Source organism: Sciurus carolinensis, chromosome 12 (assembly GCF_902686445.1).
Source record: "Sciurus carolinensis chromosome 12, mSciCar1.2, whole genome shotgun sequence".
In the NCBI taxonomy this organism is placed as follows: domain Eukaryota; kingdom Metazoa; phylum Chordata; class Mammalia; order Rodentia; family Sciuridae; genus Sciurus; species Sciurus carolinensis.
The window spans coordinates 73,939,445-73,961,617 of NC_062224.1; the positions used below are offsets into that span (position 1 = coordinate 73,939,445).

Here is a 22,173-nt window from a genome sequence, read left to right on the forward strand (position 1 = left end):
ATCCCATAGTTCTTGGAGATTCTGTTCATGATTTCTTACCATCTTCTCTGTTTGGCCAACTTTGTTTTCAAGATTAAATAATTTGTCTTCAATGTCTGAGGTTCTGTCTTCCAGGTGTTCTATCCTATTGGTTATGCTTTCTATGTAGTTCTTAATTTGGATTATTGTTTCCTTCATTTCAAGGATTTCTGTTTGGTTTTTTTTTTTTAATATCTCTAACTCTTTATTTAAATGATCTTTGCTTCCTGTATTTGCTCTTTTAACTGTCGATTGGTGCGTTCATTCAATGCCTGCATTTGCTCTTTCATCTCATCGTTTGCTTCCCTGATCATTTTAATTATGTACATTCTGAACTCCCTTTCTGTCATTTCTTCTGCCATGCTGTCATTGAATTTTATTGATGTAACATCTTGATTTGTTTGGGGCATTTTCTTCCCTTGTTTTCTCATATTGTTCAGGTATCAGTGGACCGCTGAGATAGTGCAGATTTCCTCTATTGACTTATAATGTCCCTGAAGATTTCTAGTATATCACCTCTTAGCTTTTGGTAGCCTGATATCTTGGAGGAAATTGATAATGCGGTGCTCCACAAGGAAGCTGCCTCTCTAGGGGTGGTGGCCTTCAGGTGGGGTATATTCCCTGCTATTGGGCAGAGGTGTCTCCACTTGTTGACCAATGGTCATCCAAAGGGGAACTAGGCTGCGGGCTGAGGCAAGGCCTGTTTGTGCCTGTGTCTCTGTTTTACCGTCCTTGTGGGAAAACCTCACCCGGCAGGAAAGACTCACCTGGTGGGGAGGTCTCGCTGGTCAGTTCCCCTCCTGGAGGTTCCTCTCAATCTACAACTACCGCCTGGGCTGGGCTGTCTTCCTCTGCAACGTTCCCAGGGGCCCAGACCTACCTCCTGGGCCTGGGAGCCTCACCCTTCGCAGACAAGTCTTCTTATGCTGCCTCTCCTCAGAGAATCTGCCCGCAGTCCTGGTACCTTCACTCCGCCCCTAAGCGTGTCTCTGTGCGGGTCTTCCACCAAGAAGCCTCCTAGGTCCTGGGACCCTGCTCTGCACCTAATCGCCTGGCTATGCGGTCCCTCCTCTGAGCAGCCACCTGGAGCCCCGTACAGTAGCTCTGAGTCCCAGCGACCCACTGCATGCCTCTTCCTCCAGGCAGCTGCCCGGTGTTCTGGTGTGGTCACTAGGAGTCCAAGCAACTCACTTTGTACCTCCTCCTCCTGACAACCGCCCGTAGCCCTGGTGCAGTCACTCCGAGTCCAAGTGACCCGCTGTGCTTCTCCTCCTCCTCCCTGCAGCCCTCCCGGTGTTCAGGAGCAGTTCCTCTGAGTCCAAACAGCTCACCGCGCAGCTCCTCCTCTGGTCAGCCGCCTGTAGCCCTGGTGCAGTCACTCCAAGTCCAAGCAACTCGCTGCGCTCCTCCTCCTCCTCCGGGCAGCCCCCCGGTTTTCAGGAGTGGTTGCTGTCAGTCCAAACAACTTGCCGTGCAGCTCCTCCTCTGGGCAGCCGCCTGGAGCTCCAGCGAGTTGCTCCGAGTCCCAGCATCGTGCTGAGCGGCCTGCTCTATGATGCTCCCAGTTGTCCGAGTTCACTGCTCCAGCAGGGTGTCTTATTGGGCAACTCTACTTCACAAAGTTCCCTGCGTTCTGGGACTACCGCCCCATCCGGGATGCCTCCCCTATGGGAGAGACTCACCTGGCGGCTTTGAGTTGGTCCCAAATCTCTCAATATCTCTTCTTTTGAATCTTGAGTCCTGGAGCAACATGAAATGCAGCCACCCTCTAGTCCGCCATCTTGAAATGCCCCGATGTTGAACATTTTTACAATGAAAACTACAGAACACTGAAGAAAGAAATTGAAGAAGATCTTAGAATCTGGAAAGATCTCCCATGCTCTTGGATAGGCAGAATTAACATTGTTAAAATAGCCATACTACCAAACGTGTTATCAGATTTAATGCAATACCTATTAAAAACCCAATAACATTCTTCATAGAAATAGAAAAAGCAATCATAAATTCATTTGGAAAAATAAGAGAACCAGAATATCCAAAGTAATCCTTAGCCAAGAAAAGTGAAGCAGGAGGTATCACAATATCAGACCTTAAACTATACTACAGAGCAATAGCAACAAAAACAACATAATATTGGCACCAAACCAGACATGTAGACCAATGGTATGGAATAGAAGACACAGAAAAAAATCCACATAAATACAGTCATCTCATACTAGACAAAGATGCCAGAAACATACATTGGAGAAAAGATAGCTTATTCAACAAATGGTACTGGGAAAACTAGAAATTCATATGCAGCAAAATGTTATTAAATCCCTATCTCCCACCCTGTATGAAACTCAACTCAAAGGGAATCAAGGTATCAGGCACTAGAACCAGGACCCTGCACCTAATAAAAGAAAAAGTAGTCCCAAATCTTCATCCTGTCAGTTTAGAAACTGACCTCCTTAACGAGACTCCTAAAGGGCAGGAAGTAAAATCAAGAATCAATAAATGGGATGAATTCAAACTAAAGTGCTTCTTCTAAGTAAAGGAAACAATCAATTGTTTGAAGAGAGAGCCTACAGAGTGGGAGAAAATCTTTACCACAAGCACCTCAGATAGAGCACTAATCTCTAGGATTTAGAAAGAACTCAAAAAACTCAACATCAAAAAAACAAATAACCCAATCAATAAATGGGCTAAGGAACTGAACAGATACTTCATGGAAGAAGAAATATAATCAATCAACAAACATATGATAAAATGTTCAAATCTCTGGTGGAGTTTTTAAAAGGCAGTTCATTTAGAAAAACAGAAGAACTAGCTAGGGGCAAAAGGACTCCTGAAATCACTAACATTTCAGGCTGTAACTATCTTCATAGTATTTATTCATTCTCAGAAAGCTGACACTAAATAACATTTTCCCTAACTTTTTCAAAGAAAGAAGCATGACTTCTGAGTAGGTGTAATTAGAAGACTTTATCTAATCTAGTTTAAAAGGTAATGGAAGATTAGTATATTTGGCTTATGTCCAATGTCATCTCTGGTTATTCTAGAGTCTTCTTACCCTGGATTAGTCCTGCCATGTTTAGCTTTTTATACCCCCCATCCCTTTATCTAATAATTATGTCCCTTGGGATCTGAAAGGTAAATAATTCCTTTCTTGAAATTGGGTAACTATAAAAAAATAGGCTTATTGTAGAAGTGATTCTTGGCAGCAGAAGCAAAAACCCTACAAAGACTTACACAGAGGTGTTCACTCAGATATACTTTAAAAAATGGTAAGTCATGAAAAGGTGCACATTTTCTTATACTTAACATATTCTTTTAAAGAGTTGGAGACACCATTTCTACTTTCATTTCTACAGTGAGGTGCAGTGAAGACTTTTTTGCCTGAGGTACATGATTCTTTTACTCTGAAACCATATTTAATAATCCATGACAAATTGTCAATAGAATGAAAGTCAAAAACCACAGACTCAGGGGATCTATGATCTAACTGCAACCAAGCTTTAAATTTTTATCACTCATTTTCCCTTATGCCATTCCAAATTATTCTATTTGTCACAAATTTACTTTGTGTCATAGATTGTAAGACTTGTATCTATGTGGGATTAGTACTAATACCAGGTCAAAAAGGAGTGTGATAATTCTGGGTTTGCCTAAGATTAAGGGCACAGTGGCCATGTTAACTGCATCCAATTCAGTGAAGATCTGGGTAAATAATATATTTTAAAAAGTCTCTCAGGTCTCCAGAGGCCATCGAAATAAGCAACCTATTTTTCTGCAGACTGTATGAAGCAAAGGGGAGGTAGAAGAGTTTGGTAGTGCTGGTATTTTGCCAGCAAAACCAAGGAAAAAGAAGCCATCTGAAATATTTATTTGTTCCTCCCACCCACAGAATATATGGAACCACCAGCAGTTATGGAGACATTGTACTCAGATTTCCCTTCATGAAACGCCACTGCTTGATATGTAGCTGATTGACAACTTTTAACGTATGCAGCTTTGCATCCACACATTGTTCATACCAGGCCATGCCTCTGTAAGGCTGTAGGTGTGGAGGAGACAGACTACTCATGGCAGTATTCTTCCAGTGACAGGCTTGGATAGTGTCCTACTTTTAAAAACTAACCATTAATACTATTTCTCAGTAATTAGGCTGCTAGCATAGAGCCCAAACTACCAATTTATCATTATTCATCAACACAACTATTTGTTCACTTGGTTGTAGGTTGACTATATAGATCTTCATTCATATCATTTCCAAAGTGCTAGTAGTTTGTCCTCTTGGGGTTAGATAACTCTATTGGGTTCAGGTTTTCCTTTTCCATTCACAAAAGCTCAGCAAGTATCACAGTCCAGGGACTCAGAGAATGCCAGATCCATAGGAACAGAATACTTCATAACATGACATCTAACAACTGGACCACTTCCTAGTGAAGAAGGGAATGGGATTAGTCCATGACCATGCTGGTGAGATCCACTTACATAACGTGCTGCACCCTTCAAAAACAGCTGGTTTCATAAGTGTTGAAATAACTGTTGAAAATACAACTAAAGCAATAGCTTGGAAGCATTAATTTTCAAAGCTGGTGTACTATCCTTCAGGATATGGTATACTCATTAAATCAAGACCACGTTGTAGTACTGTGTCATCAGTGGGATGGACACATGAGTGTGGGAACCCAGAGATAAGAGATGTGGTTCCATTTTCTATCATTCTAAACAATTGGCAAATCTTTTGCTTCCTATATTTGAGCCCTTCAAAACTGCACATCCCAGTTCCTATAAAGAGTATGCCTGACAAGGTACATTAGAAGGATACTATTGAACTATTAAGATTTTGGTAGGTATCAGAGCACTTCGAATTTCAGAGTTCAGCAGGTTAGTACAGTTACCCTTATCATTTTGGCAAGGGTAACTGAATCTGATCAGCAAGACAACATGGGATGGCTTCTACAAATGCAAGCACGGAAGAACATGTGCAGAACTCAGGTGTTTCATTTGTGTGTCTCTTGGTAATCATCCAATTGTGACTGTGAATTGACACAATCAACAACTCAGGTAGATTTGATTATCGAGGATTCAATGACTTCAGAAATAAAAGTTTGGGTCACAACATCAGGTAAAGAATCATAAATAAATAGTGAATTAAACAGACAATGATTACCAGTTGAAGTTGTAAGAACAATTACAATAATGTGGGTTCTAAATTGTCTTACTATCCTACTTTTTCAGTTTCCTCTTAGGAAGAAAGATCCATGGGAACCATGAATGAGCTGCTTTTCAAATGTGTACGGAAAAGTGAAATATGATTACAATGGAAATGTCCTGCTCAGATCTTCTAATAGAAACTTCTGTGGGAAGCACAGCTGATTGACAGTCTAGCTCCCACATCTTGGCTTCCATATATGGAGGGTCATGCTTCTACCAGGTCATGCTTCTATGTTCCAATCTAATGTATAAATGTATTGGGTTTGCTAGAACTAGGTCATTTCTTCCTGACTTGGGTTTTCTCTAGTGGTGAACTTTGGCTGGGAATTCCCTGCCAGGCTGGTCAGAATTCTCTTAAAACTATATTGGGATCTGAAGTTCTTCTTACAAAATCTATCCTTCTTTATCCCTTCACAGGTATCAGGTACTGTAATAGGAATACTCTTCTTGGAAAGTTCTGTTCTCTCTCCATTTATTCTTCATAAGTCTTGTTACAGGTTGAATTGAGTCCCTAAATATGATACATGGAAATTCTAAATGCCTGGTACCTATAAATATGACCATATTTGGAATTGTGTCTTTGCTGATATAATTGGGTAATGTTCACCTAAAGTAAGAGAGGAGTGACACAGAATATTTGGATCTTCAATAGAATTGTCAGAATTTATGCTTGAGGTGAATAGCAAACTCCTCCAACTCTCAATTCAGTATAAATCCTGTCCTAATAAGAAGAGGGAAATTTGGAAAGCACAGTAGGAAGAAGAACCCGTGAAGACAAAGGCAGAGATTGATGTTATGATGCCATGAGTCAAGGAATGCCTGGGGTTACTGGAAGCCTGAGGAGATGAGGAAAAACCCTTCCCTAGAGGCCTTGGAGGGAGCATGACCCTTCCCACACCTTGTTTTCTGATTTCTGGATTCCGGAACTGTGAGATACAAATTTATGTTGTTTCAAGCCCATTTTGTGGTACTTTGTTATGGGAGCTCTGGGAAATGAATACAAGTATCTTCCCAAATACATTTCTTGCATATCTTACCCTGTTTTCATATTAGAGTCTTAGCCAACTCAAATAGTAACACTTATTCTCTAGATGGGAGATAAAACACAGCCTAACCTGATATAGTGATCTTTGGATGTGGGGGATAAAAGGTGGAAGGAGTAAACAGACTCCAAAACATCCACCTTCTCCTTAATGTCAAAATCCCACCACCTTTGCTAATTATATCTTAAAGTCTTCTGTAAACTTTGAGATGAATGAGCTCTTCCTCTGGCAAATCTAGCAGTGTCTTCATAACTCTGATGGCACACACTCTTGATATCACATATTCCTTTTGTATATATCTTAATGAAATTCCACTTAAAAATTGGTAATTGGTATTTCAACACTGTTATAAGCCAATTTTATTTAATTTACAAATAAATGAGACTGTAGGATTCTGAGATAATAAGTTCTGAAAGCTTGGAGCAATCACCTGTTTAAATCTTTGGTATGATGTGGTATATTGGATATATTAGAATATGGGGTAATGAATTGATAGACTCTTTAAAAGAAAGTCCAGGGACTGGGGAAGTAGCTTAGGGGTAGAGCACTTAGCGTATGTGAGGCACCCCTCCACCCTTCCACAGAAAGGTACGATAATATATAAAATTAATGTTTTATCCAGTCAAGTTATGACTTGTTTGGCATGTGGTTTTTATTGAGTTATCCACATTTTCTCATATAATTTCAAACAAAAAATTGTGGAATAGTTAACTAGGAATTTTAGACCAGGTCCATAAAATAGAGGGCAACTCTATGGAAAATAGGGATATGTACACTGTCATCACGATGCTTTGCCCAAGTGAGTAAGTTCATGGAAGCAAACATTAAGCTAATCATTCATGATCTTCTCTCTGCTGAACCACGTATTCACCTAAAGTAAGAGAGGAGTGACACAGAATAATTGGATCTCCAATAGAATTGTCAGAATTTATGCTTGAGGTGAGTAGCAAACTCCTCCAACTCTCATTAGGGTTATCAACACACCACATGTTTTTCATTGCACAGAAAGGAATTCTAGATCGTGTTAAAAATACTATGCATATGAAAATATGTTTTCTGAGGGTGAAGTATATATATATGGTTTGTAATAAAGACATGTTTAAATATTCAGCAAGGTGGAATACATTTCATTTATGAATAACTAATATGTCCTGTACCTCTGATACCCAGATTTCCTTTTCCTTGCAAGATTTACTTTTGTAAAGTATGCAGTATGGGTTACGAATTAGCTAAGAAGTAATGGTCTATCCTAAAACCATTTTATTAGTTCACATTATCAAGAAACTTAAACTTCAATCTGAAATCAAATGTGACTTTCTTAAATGTAGAATTAAGTTTAGTGAAGATCAGGTCCAACAAATCTGTGTGTGGATATACATTCTGCTTCCTCTTCCAGTATGAGCTTGGCCTGATGATTTACTTTTTTTTACACTTTTTTTTTATTTTTGCAGACTGCATTTTGATTCATTGTACAAAAACGGGGTACTACTTTTTATTTCTATGGTTGTACACAATGTAGATTCATACCATTTGTGTATGGAATCATACTTTTAATGGGTAGAAATTAAGAGAAAGTGATTATAATTGCAGAAGCGAGGTGATTTAAAAACACCGTGGCTTCTGGTTTGCTCTCTCTCAGATCACTCATTCAGTGGAAAACCAGCTGCCATGTTCTGAGAACACTCACACAGTGTGGACAGTTGCATGTGGGGAAGCATTTTGGCCTCTTGCCAACGGCACTGTGGGGAGCCATCTCTGATGTAGTCTCAGGTCCTGGACAACAGTGTGACTGCAACCCCATGCAAGACACTGAACCAGGACATTCAGCAAAGTCACTGCCAGATTCCTGGCCTGCAGAATCATCTCAAAGTAACAAATGCCTGTTGTAAGTTGCTTCCTTTGGGCAACTAATACAGATTGTATATTGTAGGACCTCTCAGGTTTTAGTTTCCTGAGTTAATTGTGGATTTTCAAGGCATAGGTTATACTATACAGTGTATTCCATTTTTTTTTTAACCACAAAACTTTATCTCCTCTCCCACACCCATGTATCTTGAAAGATAGTACTTCACTAAATATTTTTGGGAGAAGTTCACATGAAGCTTTGATACTTTATAGTCACATCAATGAGAAAGCTGATTCACCTAGTCAAGTAACAATTTCAAAGCAATCAATTTAGAGAAATTAGGAAAAATCCCAGACACCCTTGGTTTAGTGGGGTGCAAAAGTTAAAAACTTCCCCAATCTTTGCTCTTTAGTATGTTTCCTCTACTGTGCAGAGAGCACAGCTACACCTAACTGATGCAAAATTATCAGGGTCTGATTAAACAGATATTTTTCTGCTAAGAACTCTTGCCAAACTAATTCATGAAAACTAATGTCTCTCATTGTAATGTTGGTTGCAAGACTTTATCATGCTGCAAACATTAAGCCTTTATAATTCAGTCTTATTATGGGACAGCATCCACAAATTAATAGGAAATGTGTTTTTGCTTCCTCTGCTGAAACTTGAAGAACCTCATTTGACTGAAAGAAATTGCTATTTGAATTTAGATAAGATGAAAACCTTTTCAGGCAAACTACTTTTTGGCATCGGACTTCTTCAGAAAACATGTGGGGAAAGGCTAAAAAGTTTACATGACTGTCTGGGTAAAAAGGTTTTGCACAAAGTTTATTCCTAGGCTACTTATCTCCAAAATTCAAATCTAGCAACGTAGGCCTGTGGCAAGCATAGCAGATGGAACTGCTTATGATCTGACCAGTTCCCTTGGTTATTATGGCTGCCCATGGATGGAGCAATGTAATTTCGAATCACAGTGGCTCACAAGAGGTTTTAATTCCACTTCAGTCTAAACCTCCTCAAGGAACTCTGTGTTTAGTACTGGAATTGAGTCAAGTCAACCCAGAAGGAGCTGAAAGCAGCCTCCTACCCTCCCTCAGAATCAGTTTCATTCCCTGGGTTTGAACAAATTGGTAGATGGGTATGCTTCTCTAGTGATGGGGCTCAGAAGTTTACATTTTACACTGCTGTGGAAATTCAGAATTTTGTAAGGACAGATACCAGAAAAATGCTTGCTTGAATTTTATTATTTTGACCCATGAGAATAAAAACTTTTTAATTAATAAAATTGGTGCTATGCCATTATATTTGTAGAATTAATATAGGAACTGTAATGGAAATCACTGGAACTTTGTGTGTGTGTGTGTGTGTAGGTATATTATGTGCAGATTACACTGAATCATTTTCTGTTACCTATACCTGTGTTATGGTTTGGATCTAGAATGATCTCAAAAGCTCATGTGTTAGACAATGAAGCAATGTCCAGAGGTAAAATGATTGCATTATGAGGGCTCTGACCACATAATGTGTTAATCCATTTGGTGGATTAATAATTTGAATGGATTTTTTGGGAATTGGTGAAAAATATAGGCAGATGGGTCAAGACTGGAAGAAAGTAGGTCACTGGGGGCATGGTCTCTGTCTCTCTCTTTAGGGATATCTCTGTCTCTCTCTTGAGCACTCTAACTGTCCCTAACCCTTTCCTGTCCTCTTCTGCTTCCCAGCTGCTGAGAGATAAGCAGCCTTCCTCTATTATACCTTTCTACTATGATGTTCTGCCTCACTTCGGATCCAGAACAATGAAGTCAGCCAACCATGGACCTAGACCTCTGAAACTATAAATCAAAATAAGCAATTCCTCTTCTAAGTTGCTCTCATCAGGTATTTTGGTTACAGCGATAAAAAACTGACCAATAAGCCCTGCATAAAATTTTTATTTGTTAGCAACTGAATGGACTTTATTTTCATGAGACATGGATGTACTTCCTCATCATGGCCAATGAGAACCAAATAACTGAAAAAAAAAAGTCTCATTTTTCACTTTAGCTGCCCAGAAACTAAAAGCCACATAAGTGGCTCAGAGTCATCACTTCTCTCTTTACATTTTTAAATTTAATTTCTTTCACTACGGACCTGAACTTCTGTTCCAATGTGAAAATTTCTACAATTGTCTTCAGAACAGAGCCCAATTCCTTGATTCAGATAAATGTGATATTTGGGGTTATGCACTAAGAAGAAATGGGGTGAGAGCAGCAAGAGAGGGCAAGGAAGGCTCTCAGCAAATATGTGGTCTAGCCTCAGTCTGGGCCCACAGAAGTTTCCAGAGTATAAATTGCAAGACAGAGATAGGCCTACCATAAGGCAAAGCTATTTGCCTTTTGTTATCTTTTTGTCAAATACTGACCTTTGGGTTGCCCATGTCAGGGTGGGGCTGCATAACCTCCCTGTGAGTTGGCTTCCGATCTGCATCTCCTCCAAAACAGGGAGCGGCTATGAACTGCTAGCATCTAACACACAGCAGCTTGTAATGGGGCCACCGGCCCATAAAAGGCAGCCTGCCTCAAACAGCAACAGAATCTACTGGTGCTGACATGTATTTCCTCATTTGTATTTTTCTAATTTATTCTATGAGTCAATTATAATTCTCTTTTCAAGAGGAGACTGATTCCTGGGAATATATGCAAAAATTAATAATACCAAATGAAATAATATTGGCAGGTCTAAAAAAATTCACATACTTACATGCTTTGCTGCTGAAAACTGCTTATCATAAAGAGAATGTGCATGGCAATTACTATAGTACCAGTCTACAAGAAATGCCTTGTTAATATTTGGGTATAAAATATTCTAAGACTTTCTTATTTAATTCAAGGTTTTTTTGACCTGCAAAGAAATATGCATGACACACATAGATCTTTCAAGACCAGGTTAATATTTAGAAAGGGAGTTAAAAACCAAATCATGTCAACTATAGTGACTTCAATTTCTCTTTATTAACATGAAGCATTTTTAATGTCAGAGATCTTTACATTCATTTCTTTACCTGGAATCATGGACTGGGGCGCATATGAACATTCTAGCTTCTTCAGAGGGTTCTCACTGTGGAGGTCCAACACATACCTCAAATTTAAAACATTCGTCTTACCCTCAAGCCTTTTCTTGCCTTCTTCCGGTCCCATGTTCCTAATCAGAAGGTAAGAGTCTGAGCAGTGTGGCTTCAGGCCAAAATGCTGTGTGTGATCTTTCAGGCTTTCAGTTTTGAGTCTTTGACTGGTAGGAATCATGGGGGAAGCTGCCTTCTCCACACCAGACTCAGTGCATAGTGAATGCATTATCATTTTCTGGAGAGCTATAGTCAAGAACTTAGGCCCAGGAGCCTCTATTTGGAGACCTCACATTTAGAGCCTCAGTTGATGCACTTTTCTCCATTATCATTCAATTTCCACTCCTTCCCCCTTTCCACCCTCTCCACCCTGCAGTCTTCAAGGTCTAAAAAAATGCAGGAGCATATCAGTCCACTTCTTTCATGGTGACAAATAAGATAAACAACTTAAAAGGAGAAAAGATTTGTGTTGGCTCATTATTTCAGTTCACAGTTGCTTGGCCCATTGTTTTGGGCCTCCTGTGAAGAGGTAGAACATCATGACAGGGGGTGTGTGGTGAAGAGCTGCTCACTTCACCACAGCTGGGAAGGAGAGACAGAGAGAGAGAAGAAAGGGGCCAGAGTCCCAATGTCCCCTTCAAGGATATGCCCCCAATGACCTAACTTTCTTCCACCAGGCCCCACCTCCTGAAAGTTCCACTACCTCCCAAGCGTGGTCATAGGCTAAGCCTTCAGCGCATGGTGTTTGGGGAATGTTGAAGGTCCAAATCCTGCCAGTGCTCCTCAGCACTGAGGCTGCGCCTCTCATCTGTGCTACTGGTCATCTGACTCCCACCTAGCACCATTCTGTGGGAATGGAGCACTGAGGACTATGCCTTTCTCATTTGTTCTCTGTGTAAGTGAATACAGTCTTGATTGCTGCTTTATGTGGCTCTTTGTCCTAACTGATCAATCCAATGCCTGGTAGCTTGACACCTTCACCAGCCACCTCCAATCAATCCTTCCAGCCTCCATTCTTCTTATTTATACATTGTGCCTTGCTATGAGTTGTAGCACTTGTATCGCACTTGGCAAATATTTGTTGATCCCTTAGAACGTTCCAGGAATTTCACTAAACACCTTACATGTATGTGTTCATTTAAACCTCAGAATAATTCTAAGAATTGGAACTCTTGTTATCTTTATTTTACCTATGAGGGAAATGAAGTATATAGACGTTGAAAAACAACAAAGAAAAATTAGGTTGGGTGTGGAAGAGCAGAAGGTTGAACTTAGGCTGGCTGACTCCACATCTTGTGTGCTCAGGCATGTTGCAACAATGCCATGCATTCCTGTTTAGTCCACACAAAACAACATACTAATGTCTAATCTGGTGCTTTCATTGGTCTATATATCTAAAATCCAGTGAACTTCTACATATCATACAGATATGAGCTCCTCTCCAAAGGTTTTTTCAACTCAGATGCATAGCTTTGCCTTCCTCAGGGTACTTGCAGCACTCCTAGCACTTCTATGCATACCTCCATTTTTACTGTCATTTGTCTTCATTTTTTTCTTATCCATGGCTCTCCACCTCCAAGACAGTTGCTATAGATTTGGATTAGTATTTGGAGTGAGTGACGTATTAAAGACTCTTGATAAACGTTGACATGGCAAACCACAAGCGGGTGACATTTAGCTTGCACATACAATGTCATCATTAAAAAGACTCATACATTTTGTTAATCTGCTTGCATGTATCTAGATTTTGACAATATTTAAACAAGATTTCTCAGTGCATATGTAAAGTCTAAATTGCTGCACCCAACTAAGAAACCAGATGGGTTAATTAGATGTCTTGACAGTATCTCAATGCTGTATCTTCCCAACTTTGAAACACTTGGTCATTGACAAAATTTGAATCTGGCTCAGACAATGTCACTTAGTGAAGTTTGTTTTAAAAATTGTTAATAAAATTCCAGAAACATATACTCTAATGTTAACAATATTTTAAAGTGTCTAAAGTGTTTTATATCAAAGTGGGTTATGGTAAAATAAGTTACTTATTACTCACTATTAATTGTATAGTTCAAAAAGGGCTAGCTAGCACCTACAAAAGTTGAGCATCAACTGAATGAAAACCAATATTTATTCTGTGTTAATTTAAAAATTACAGCATGTAAGTGACTAATATTCCCTACTGGTTATAGCTCAAATGAACCAAATAATGGATTCCTTCCCAGACTGCTTCTAAAGTTGTTTAAGCATGAAAAAGCTGAATTTTATATGACAAGGCTAATAAATGTTCATTTAGCTTTCTACTAATAAAACACACCCATTTACTAATGTTTTGAAGTTAATTTCTAAGCGAAACTAGAATTGAATTGTAATTGAAAGCTTTGATAGTATCTATTGTGAGTGAAAATTTGGAAATGAAAACAACAAAACCCTTGTTGACAAAAAGTAAGCATGTATAATGCCAACTAATGCACTGTTCTCTAATGCAACAGTTGACTCTGATTTTTTAAAATATGCACATAATTAGTAACTAGCACCAGCTTGTCAGTTAATAGAAGTAACTGCTATTTGTATTACATTTACCAATAAGCTACCAGAAGAGGACACATTAATGTTTGTGCAGCTGAAAAAAATTGTAATACTGTGTACAAAGATACTTCAAAATGTTAAAATAGTTAAATACCCCCATTTATCTTCATTCATTTACCTTTCATCTTTTGATCACCTGTTAAGTGTACTTCTCTAGTTTCTGGGAATAGAATAGTAAACTAATACAAATGATTTACAATCTAGTGACATGAATAATATCAAATAAAAGTAGTGATGAATATCTAACCACAAGTTGATTAAAAGCAATAGAAATTTAAAGAGAATGTTGTAAAAGTACCTGAATTGATATCATGTAAATCTTGTTAGAGAAAGTGATTCTTAAGCTGTGTTCTGAAGGATGAAAAGGAGTGTGTTAATTGGAAAAGGTTTTGAGGAGTAAAAAGAGAGTGAGGGTCCCAGGCAAAAAGAACGACATCTATATAAACTTGTGACAAGAGAATAACCCAACAGCCTGGAGTACAGAGAGGTAGAGAATGATATAAGGTGAGTTTGGAGAAGATGGCATAGAATGGACCAAGAGACCTGTGGACCATCTGAGAGATAATGGATTTACACCAAAAATAATGAAAGGTGAATAGTATATTTAAACTAGAGAATGGTATGGTCTAATTTGCACATTAAATAGAGTCATTGCAATGACAGGAGCAGAGAGTCATACAAAAATAGTTAGTAGAAGTGAAAAGATAATGGCTTAAAGTAAGGTCATAGTTTTGGCTGTGTATAAATTTAAGTCTTATGTAGGCTCCAAGTCATTAGAGCTTAGTGATAGGTGGATACAAAGTGGAGGAAGAGAAAAAGACATCAAGGATGATTTATTTGCTCAGCAGATAGAAGGCGCCAGAAGAGGGAGCCTTTGAGGAAAGATGATGGGATTCTTGGGTGTGTCAAGGTATCTTTTAGAAGTGGAAATACCCAATGAGAGTTCGCTAGGTGGACCTGGAAGCCAGAGAGAAATGCAAGATCAAGTGTGCAAAACATACAGAATGAAGACTAGGAAGCGAGTTTGGGGTGAATGTATAGAAATACTTTGAAGAGACATACCAAAGAGAAAGAAAAAAAGAGTTACAAATGCCTAACAAAGTAGAAATGTTTTATAAAGCTAATATTAGGGAAATAATAAATGGTTTTATGAATGTTAGAAATAGCATAAACTAGGTTTTATTGAACAAACAGCACTGAGTCAAAATGAAAGACGAGGGACACAATCCCATCTTTCAGGAAAGAGCAGTTGAAGCGTGGAGAAGTGTCATGAAACAGAAGAGACATCAATCTTTGAGATGGGACTGTGGATGCAAGAAACAGGTGGAGTTCATGATGCTTTCCTTATTAAGATAATAATAAGTTACCCTCCAAAGTTTCTATCAAAAGTAACCAGGTTACTGAATGCTACCTTGAAACTGACACATATGCACGTTCTAAGCCAGTATATTTCACTATAAAAGAACATTTCAGTAAACTCATGCTAAAGCAAAAATCATATATTAATTTTAATAGTGATGAGATTCAAATAGACATCTTTATACAAAACAAATTTATACTCACACTTGAATAAGAAATGCAAACCAGAAATAAGTTATGATTTTAGGAGAACATCAAAAATATAAAGCAGTAAGAAAGACCAAAGCAAAAGTTGATTTAGACCTTTAGTTCCTAGGCAAAAAGAGCTATCTCAAGTCTTCAGAATCTCTAAGTTTGATTTTTTGGTATTCCATTTTCTCTTAGTCTTTTTGAACTTCCAGCCTTAAGAATAAAAATATTCTACTGATTTTTTGACACAGGGTAAGGTAGGATTTGGTCTGTCTTATATGTCACGTGTTCCCTGGAATTTGAGAAAGAAAGTTCTATAACTGTTCCCTTCTTTTCTTTAACAGCCAAAAAGCATGTTATTCAATTCCCCTTTGGTTTCAGAAATTTCACTTTTTCCTGCATTTCAAGAATGATATATTTTTTTGCAGGGGAAGACATGTGGCATAAACCATGGAGTAAAGTACATAGATCTCCACAAAAAACTGAAAGATTTCCAAAGGAATTACTTCTACATTTAGTTGTTGAAGGGAGGATGAGGGTACTGTCTATGAACCATGTCTAAGAATACAGATCAGGGAATTTTCAATTCTTTCTGGTTCTAGTACTTATTTTTTTTTTCAAGTGTCCTTCAAGGCAAAATTCATTACTCTTATACAGGTCCAATAGAAAAATAAACTCACTAGATAATTCCGGACTAGAACAAAAATCTTTTTCAATGTTCTCCCCATAGAATAAACCAAATAAAGTTTGAGACATAATTGATCATTGGTTAACTAGGCTTTGGTAAATTTTCCCCAATCCTAAGGATAATGTTGGGAATGATTTTCAGATATTTAGTAAACATCAAATTGTTTAAAAACAAATCAGTAAATTTATGAAGGATACTGACAAGATAAGCAGTCCAATATTTGAGGTACGTGGTCTAAAAGTTTGGTTGTTGACTGCTTTCTTTGAGCTTCAATACTATCAGGATGCTTGGTTTCCTTTTTCTAACAAGAAATAGTCAGTTGCTTGTATTCAGCATTCAATTACTTTAGAAGCAAGGTCTATCAATGATAAAATATGATATTGACATATCATAATGTAATGGAAAAAATCTTGGATACATATGCAATTTTAAATATCATATTTCAAAAATGAATTTCAGCATATTTACTTAGATAAATAGCCTCCAAAAAAGAACCCTTTGTATGATTTAACAAAGGTAGCATTACTGCATTAAAAATATTTCTTGAATATTGTGAATGAAGATGCTACAAAAAAAAAAAATAGACATGAAAGGTGATATCCTGCAGTTTGATTTAGCCAGAATCAGATCTAAATTCTTAGCAGCAAGCAGGAGACTCAGAAAATGCTGTCTTTCATTACAAACTTTATTTGTCAATACAATTCACAGTTTATACATGGTGCATTCCACCATATGAACTTTCAGAACAGTTGTTGAGGAAATGGATGTAGCTTTCTTTCTAAAAGAGCCTGACTTCCTAAAATTTGGTTAGAATTTTTTAGGTTTATAAAAGTACCTTTAACAAGCTAACAGAATATTTACATTTTTAGTTTAAATGTAAATTTTGGAAAATAAGTGTCTATTAGTTTGTTTTTTAAGATCCTGGGTTTAATTTTTTAAGAGTCTAATCTGAATGCCACTTGTTCAGATATGTCCACCCCCCAAAAAGAAAAGTAAATCAATTTTGCAGTTATATATAGGGAAATCATTTTCTTTCTGCATTTCAAAAATTATATATACAATGTACAGCAGATCTGAGTATGAAAATAAAGGAAAGGGTAGCGATTTACTGAGCGCAGTAAATTTTTCTGAATTTTCCTCTGAATCTTGGAAACATCGAAAGAATTACAGGATATAAAATTAAACTCAAAAAGATTATCAGCCTTTCTATTTTAAAAAAAAATAACTCTCAAGATTTAAATTGTGCTCTAACAGCGTTTTCTCTAATGTCAGAGACAAATTCTGCCTGCAATCTGCATTTTCCTGTGTGCAAAATCACAGTGATCCCAGGTGCCACTTCTGTTCTCGCCCCCAGTCACAACTCCAAAGGTACCCACAGAAGGCGGGACTGCGCCCTCCTCTCACTGGGTATCACCTCCCCCCATATGGCAAAAGCCCTCAAGGAAAGAAAATGATATAAGCCTTTCATATATCAAAAAGCAAGTAGAAGCTGGCAGTAAAATGCTTATTAGCAAATATTTATAACATTGTTTTGCTACTTTCTTGTCATCAGAATGAATTTGCACCAACTGTTTAAAATCACCTCTAGTAATATCTATCTTTAACAGTTTTTTTCGGTCAGATCATATAAATACATACATATACATATATATATATACACATATACATGTATACACATATACATGTATATATATACATATACTTACTTTCTTCTGCCTTTAAAAATGTATAGTTATTAATAAATGATAAATTTCAAATATTCCAAATACTGCCAGGGAAAAAAGGACTGGTTGGGAGCAGCCGATGTTACCGTCCTGGTAATTATTACACCATATATATGTACCATTGGTACCTGAGTCAAATAAATACTCAGAGGGGCCGTCTTTGCACCTCCTTTCTCTGCAGTGCCTTTAACGCTAGAGTTTCTTGAGTGTTGCTTTAATGTCCTTCTAATTTGGCATTTTTTTCTTCTTCGGGCATCATTACCTCAGTCATTTAACACACTGTTTCCAGCAAGGTATGGTATTTAAATGGGAGTACTAGGGTACAAGACTGTAGGGGTGAGCCTAGGGCTGGGGGTAGGGAAGGGGAAACCATACATTAGCTAGAGAGGTTCTGTTTCTTCATAAGATAAGGCACTGACAGAAAATTTCTTAGGTAAAAGGCTGCATAAGAATTTCTTGCCATTTACAAAAAGAAATGTTGTCATCCATAAATGGTCCGTATCTAGGCTCAGTTAGGTAGACCCTGAAAAGTTAAGGACTGATCCTTCAAAGCTACATTATTACCAAAAACAATTATAATTCATTCTGAGGCCTTATGGCACATTAGGAAAAAGGGGAGGAAAACAGTCTGGGCACATAAAGGCATCAGACATTGCTTATCCTTCCACTCATGAAAGAAAGTGGACCATTTTACAAGCATCCTCAGAAAGACAGTGCTGGCTCAGCATTTCCAATTCTCTTGATGGTACGTGACCATGATGGGTGTATCTATTTGCTTCCCCTTGTGAGCTCATGCACAATTTTTAAAATGCTACCAGCAACAGTCATAGAGAGCATATAGCAGTCCTCACCTATGGCTACGCCTAAGGCTCTTCCAAAAGAGGGCTATTTAATGTTCTCAATAACAGCAATCTCTTCGCCAGCACAGTGTGGCGTCAAACCGTTCAGATAGATACTTTCAGTCTTCAGTAAGGGAGGCAAGACGTCCCTCTCGCTGGTCAGGTGATTTACCGACAGGGTCCTCCTACAAGGAGTCAGCTCCTGGTTGTGGTTCCCAGCAAGTTCTGCAGAGAGTTTCCGCTTAATGGAGGTGGCACGCTGGAACTTGTCATAAATCTCCACGCTGAGCCGCCTCCTGGTTTCTTTGAATTCGGCCGTGACGTTGGCTGTCCACTCAGCAGCATGTGCTCGGAACTCTCCCACCTGGAGTACAGAGACCAGGAAGAGATTAAGGAGAGATCAATGTGGCGGTCAATATTTTGTGTGTTTTATCTTTTGTTCACTTTATTTGGGGACTTTAGAAAGAAAATTTGAGTAACTTTCTGTAAATCTGGTGATCTGAGAGTCAATGTAATTAGTGTAATATGGCTCTAAAATTAATTGTGATCTTAAACACTATCCACCAAATTATATTTCAGAGGCACTAGATATACTTGTTTTTTGTACATGGATTCTGTCATAGAAACTTTGGATGCTGTCAATAGGCAGTCTAAATGTTTTTAAAGCCATTTGGGTTATTTATATATCTTTTGGTATGTATGTAACTTGATGAAGTATTCAAGTGTAGAAAAGTCAGTGAGACATAACAGAAAGAGCAAAGCAGAAGAAAAGAATCTGGAATATGAATCAGGTGGGTTACAGTGATGCTGTTTGCTCAGGATGTGACATGTGACATGTGACATGTGCCAAATTTCAGAGCTCAAAACGCTGTGCATGACCTCTTCATGGTCATTTAAGAATTCTCTAATTCTTAAATAATCAATACAATATTTTGTTTCTTTTTTCAGGGAAAGCAAAAAAATGAGAGCTGCCAACTCTATTTGGAGGCTGGCTAGGGGAACAATAAAGTATCTGCTACAGGGCCCTGAGCCACTTAGAAGTCTTTGAAAATTATGCCTGTACTTTTGTATACTAACATTTCAATCCTATGAGAAACTTTATAATTCCTTTCTTAATCCACCATAGTTTAATCATTGTGACTATCTCCTAGATTAATTTCCTAATATGTACCCATTCCTCCACTTCCCTCTAGCACTCCTTCCAGTGTGAGCAGACCCCTGAATTCTATGATTCTGTATTATTGGCTCTCTTTCATCTGACAGGTAAATAAATGCAGCTATTTTTATTTTACTTTTTATGTCTGTTGGTTTTTGTTTTGATCTTTGGTATAAGAAATGTAATCGATGATTTCTAAATTTTTACTTATCTGAATGATAGAAGGGGATAGGTATGTAAACAGTACAATGTGATGTGTACATACACTTAGACAGCCGTTGATATAAAGGTGTGTGTATGTGTACGTGTGTACACACACAAAAACAGAAGGAAAACTTCAAATATCCTTGAAAAATGGCACACATCAACTCTTTTACATCCTTTCACAATTATACACACGTTTTTGACGATGTGGTTTTTCTTTTTTGGAGGGAAGGTACTGGGGATTGAACTCAGGGGCACTCATCCACACTGAGCTACATCCCCAAACCTATTTTGTATTTTATTTAGAGACAGGGTCTCACTAAATTGTTCAGTGCCTTGCTTTTGCTGAAGCTGGCTTTGAACTCATGGTCCTCCTGCCTCAGCCTCTGGAGCCGCTGGGATTAGCCGCTGTGCCTGGCTTAATGATGTGCTTTTTATTTTAGAAGTTTTTTTTTTTTTTTTTTTTTTTTTTTTAAATTTCCTAGCTGTATTATCCTAACCAGAAGCAAGCAGAAGGAACTGCTTGTTATCTGGGTCTGGCTCTGAGAAAAGCAAAGCTGGAAAAATGAGACCTCTGTGGCAAGCATAATTGGTAAGAAGCAGCATCTCCTAACCACTGAGGTGACTTAGAGGGAACCTGCAGGGGAGGAGGTGTTGAATTTCCAGCAATTTATCCTAGAATACTTAGTGTTCCCATCAGGTACTCGGCCCAACTACACTTAGGTACTTAAATAATTAAATATTTAACCTTGTTTTTCAGGGACTCAGGTTCGGGAAGCAAAGATGGTATCTATCAGTGGTAACAAATTCCAAATCACTTAGATTTGGATCCCTGCAAATTCCATTGCACTTATAAATAACCTTCTTATAACTTATATTTTATATTTATGGTATGTATTTATTTATGGTCCTGGGAACTGAACCCAGGAGCTCTCTAACCACTGAGTTACATTCTCAGTCCTATTTATTTTTTTATTTCAAGACAGGGTCAAACTGAGTTGCCAAGGCAGACTTTGAACCTGGGGTTCTGCTGCAGCCTCCAGGTTTGCCGGTATTATAGGCATGTGCCACTGCACCCAATCTATTTTTCTGTTTTCTACCTATCTTTCTGTTTCGACTAAGAGTTCTTGAGATCAGAGTCATTGATATATATATACAGTATCTAGTGTTTAACACATACTTGAACACTGAAAGATTTTGAAATAACACTTTTAATATAAAAATTAAAAGATTCTATTGTTTTTAGATCAATTTCAACTTAATTTTAAACTGTTAAGATTGGAGCATAAAGATTGTACTAAAAAAACACTAATTAATATGGTCTTGAAAAAATGTTACTTTCCAACATGTTACTTAATTCTCCAAGGTTGTATTATAAGCCAATAATCCTGAGCAGCATAAAATTTGAGGTTTATAAGAAAAAAATAATGATTGATGAAAAGCTAAAAAATTCCACCTGACCTTTACTCCTGTTTTACCAGTGACTTCATAATAAAAGGAATTAACTTGATCTATTTGAGAATTCATAATTTTCTAAATGTAAAAAGAACAGGCACTAATATAATGCTTTCTATGATGAACTTTTCCTAATAGGAAGACTAAAATAATAAAGGAAACAAAATAATCTACTTTTTAAAAGTAAATGTCTGTGAAAAGTATAAGAATCATATGACATTCAATTTATTTCCACATATAAATGGTTAACAAAAAATAATTACTTTCCCAGAATACACCTATCTAAGTAAGTCTTAGAGCACTGTTTGAACTGATAGACCTAAAATTAGATCTATTCCATTGGCTTTATTTTGTTACTAGACTCTTTCCTTATAATCAATCCTCCAAGAGCAGAAAAACTGCAAAACCTCCTAGAATCTCCCTTCTGTTTCTTTGGTAATGGTCACCTCTTTTTTTTTATTGTAAAAAAGGTATTTTTGTAATAAAAGTCACAGACTGCTTATCAAAATCCAAATGTTAATCTTTTTATTTGCTAATTTTCTATTTTTTCTAACTAGAATATAAGTTCTATGCTTATCATCAACATCTGATACCTGGTATGTAGCGGACTTCAAATAAATGCATGTTGAACAAATAAACTTATCACTGAAAATACATGTATCCTGGAGTCTCATACTACAATGGAAATAATTAGTAGTTATATAAAACACATGCTACCAATAGTTTTTCTTCTCTCAATATATAGTAATCTTTTCCCTTCTTTCAAT

General features: G+C 37.6%; 1 protein-coding gene across 2 annotated transcripts in view; it reads right to left on the reverse strand.

The window, feature by feature from the left end:
• Window positions 1–16,673: 16,673 nt before the first annotated feature.
• The window catches only part of Kcnk2 (potassium two pore domain channel subfamily K member 2), a 186,949-nt gene continuing 181,449 nt past the window's right edge, over window positions 16,674–22,173 (reverse strand). For both annotated transcript variants that reach the window (XM_047520838.1, XM_047520839.1), the window contains exon 7: window positions 16,674–18,955. In XM_047520838.1, coding sequence (XP_047376794.1) covers window positions 18,638–18,955 — 318 coding nt within the window. In that variant the 3' untranslated portion in view covers window positions 16,674–18,637. The remainder of the gene's footprint in view (window positions 18,956–22,173) is intronic.